The 2,974-nt window shown below is 48.5% G+C and overlaps 1 protein-coding gene across 1 annotated transcript in view; it reads left to right on the forward strand.

Annotated features, from left to right (window-relative positions):
• Positions 1 to 2,974, forward strand: part of MAP1LC3C (microtubule associated protein 1 light chain 3 gamma) — a 4,080-nt gene extending 1,106 nt beyond the window's left edge. The window contains exon 4 of the mRNA XM_032242475.1: positions 1,790 to 2,974. Coding sequence (XP_032098366.1) covers positions 1,790 to 2,012 — 223 coding nt within the window. The 3' untranslated portion in view covers positions 2,013 to 2,974. The remainder of the gene's footprint in view (positions 1 to 1,789) is intronic.

The raw sequence follows: 2,974 nt of genomic DNA on the forward strand, positions 1-2,974 counted from the left end.
AAAAGAAAAGAAAAGAAAAGAAAGGAAAAGAAAGGAAAAGAAAAGAAAGGAAAGGAAAGAAAGGAAAGAAAGAAAGGAAAGAAAGAAGGAAGGAAGGAAGGAAAGAAATAATTACTCTATTTAATTTAATTAATTAATTAATTAATTAATTTTTTTACTTTTATTCTTTTAAAGACAGGGTTTCACCATGTTGGTCAGGTTGGTCTTGAACTCCCGACCTCAGGTGATCCGCCTGCCTTGGCCTCCAAAGTGCTTGGATTACAGGTGTGAGCCACCACACCCGGCCTAATTTATTTATTTTTTAAAGACGGGATTTCACCATGTTGGTCAGGCTGGTCTTGAACTCCCGACCTCAGGTGATCCACCTGCCTTGGCCTCCAAAGTGCTTGGATTACAGGCATGAGCCAACAAGCCTGGCCCACAATAGCTATTTTTTTTACACAAAGATAGCTGTATAATTGTCAGGGACGAAACCTTTGGGGTTATTTTGGGAGGAGTTATCTGGGTGTAAAATGAATTGGATTCTGGTCACTCCCATCTCCCACTGCTGCATGGACATGGCCCACCTGAAGGCTTAAAGCTCTGAGATAGGAATGGGTGGGCTGTGCCCACTTCACCAATTAGAGCACCTGGAAGAAGTGTGCTTAAAGTGAGACCAAGCCTTCACCGAGGCACATACGTTTTCACACTGCCATCTGCTCCGGGATGACTGGGGACTCAGATTGCCCCTGGCATTTAAAGCGTGTTCAACCAAATGTGGCTGCCTTCCTATCTCCTTGATGTGAGAGCAGAAATAACACGGGAAGGAAAGGGCACACTTCAAGGCAGGAGATCCCTTCCAAGTGTCATCCTAGGCTGTTCAACAGTGACATGCCAGGCCGGGCACAGTGGCTCGAGCCTGTAATCCCAGCACTTTGGGAGGCCAAGGCAGGTGAATCCCTTGACATCAGGAGTTTGAGACCAGTCTGGCCAACATGATGAAACCACATATCTTCTAAAAATGCAAAAATTAGCTCAATGTGGTGGCACATGCCTGTAAACCCAGCTACTCGGGAGGCTGAGGCAGGAGAATCGCTTGAACCTGGGTGGTGGAGGTTACAGTGAGCTGAGATCACACCATGGCACTCCAGCATGGGCAACAGAGTGAGACTCCATCTCAAAGAAAAAAAAAAGTGAGATGCCAGAGAGACTATGTATCACTTTTGTACCTCTGGGGAAACAGCTTTAATTTCATAGCAAACAGAAGTTATTTACTTAGCCTTTTTTTTTTTTTTTTTTTTTTGAGATGGAGTCTGGCTCTGTCACCCAGGCTGGAGTGCAGTGGTGTGATCTCGGCTCACTGCAACTTCTGCCTCCCAGGTTCAAACAATTCTTTGCCTCAGCCTCCCAAGTAGCTGGGATTACAGGTGCCCACCACCATGCCTGGCTAATTTTTGTATTTTTAGTAGAGACGGGGTTTCACCATCTTAGTGAAGCTGGACTTGAACTCCTGACCTTGCAATCCCCCACCTCGGCCTCCCAAAGTGCTGGGATTACAGGCCTGAGCCACGGCGCCCGGCCTGCTTAGTATGCTTGTGTTGTCATCTTTCCCTGCCATGTTTCCTCGTGGTGTTTTGTCAAATTTCATCCATGGAATGACCTCACCCTTTTGGCCCCACTGGGACGCCTTGTAGTTTCTAAATCTCAGGGAAGAAGGAGGGAGCAATTCCCTCTTCTAGAGCGTCATGATGCTGCAGATCCCTGGGCTGCCTCGCAGGTCACCCGCTCACCACCCTCCTGCCCATCCCAGGAGCCGCATGGTCCTGAGAGACACGGAAGCCTTTTACTTGCTGGTGAAGAACAAGAGCCTGGTCAGCATGAGTGCAACCATGGCAGAGATCTACAGGGACTACAAGGATGAGGACGGCTTCGTGTACATGACCTACGCCTCCCAGGAGACGTTTGGCTGCCTGGAGTCAGCAGCCCCCGGGGATGGGAGCAGCCTTGAGGACAGACCCTGCAATCCTCTCTAGCCCATGTGGGGAAGAACAGGTTGTCTGACAGACGCATCAGACGCTGGCAGAAGGGACTGGTTTTCTCCTGTATGTGTGTGGAGGAGTCTGAGAAGCAGGGATGCTGGAAGTGATCAGGTCCAGCCGGTGGCAGCAGAGTGGTGGCTCTCCCTAGTTTAGCTTCTGTGCTCCATGCTCTTGTGTTCTTCTAAGAAAAATGTGGGCTGCTCTTGAAAGTTTTGTAATTATAACTCTTTTTTTTTGAGACAGGTTCTTGCTCTGTTGCCCAGGCTGGAGTGCAGTGGCACGATCTTGGCTCACCACAGCCTCCGCCTCCTGGGTTCAAGGGATTCTCCTGCCTCAGCCTCCTGAGTAGCTGGGATAACAAGCGCATGCCACCACACCAGGCCAATTTTTGTGTTTTTAGTAGAGACGAGCTTTCACCATGTTGGCCAGGCTGTTCTCAAACTCCTGCCCTCAGGTGATCCACCCACCTCGGCCTCCCAAAGTGCTGGGATAACAGGTGTGAACCACCACATCCAGCCATATAACTCTATTCTAAATAAGAAATGGTTGGCTTGTGCGATGGCTTTGTGTGATGAGCTGGAGATAATATTTTTCAAGTGTCTTCTGTGGCATCTGTGGGAGGGCCATTGGGGAGTGGATTTCACTCCCTGCATGTAGGCAGGGGTGCCCTGTGGGGCTCAGGCCTAGAGAACCTCCGGCCTGTAGACTGTCTCTGTGGAACCCAGTGAAGCCAGTGTGGCCTATGGTAAGCTCACCTGGAGGTGCCCTTACCTGTGTCATTAGAGAGATTATTCTATTTCCCCAGCGTTCACTCGATTTGGTTTTCTCTTTTTGTCCTTCTATACTATACATATTTATGCCAAAGCTGTAACTTCTCAACATAGTCACTTAAACCACGCACATGTTTACTGTGTGCCAAGCTTTATTCCACAATAAATATTCTTTATTTTAAAGGA

This window comes from Sapajus apella, unplaced genomic scaffold (genome assembly GCF_009761245.1).
Source record: "Sapajus apella isolate SASKATOON/1434 unplaced genomic scaffold, GSC_monkey_1.0 scaffold49, whole genome shotgun sequence".
Lineage (NCBI taxonomy): Eukaryota > Metazoa > Chordata > Mammalia > Primates > Cebidae > Sapajus > Sapajus apella.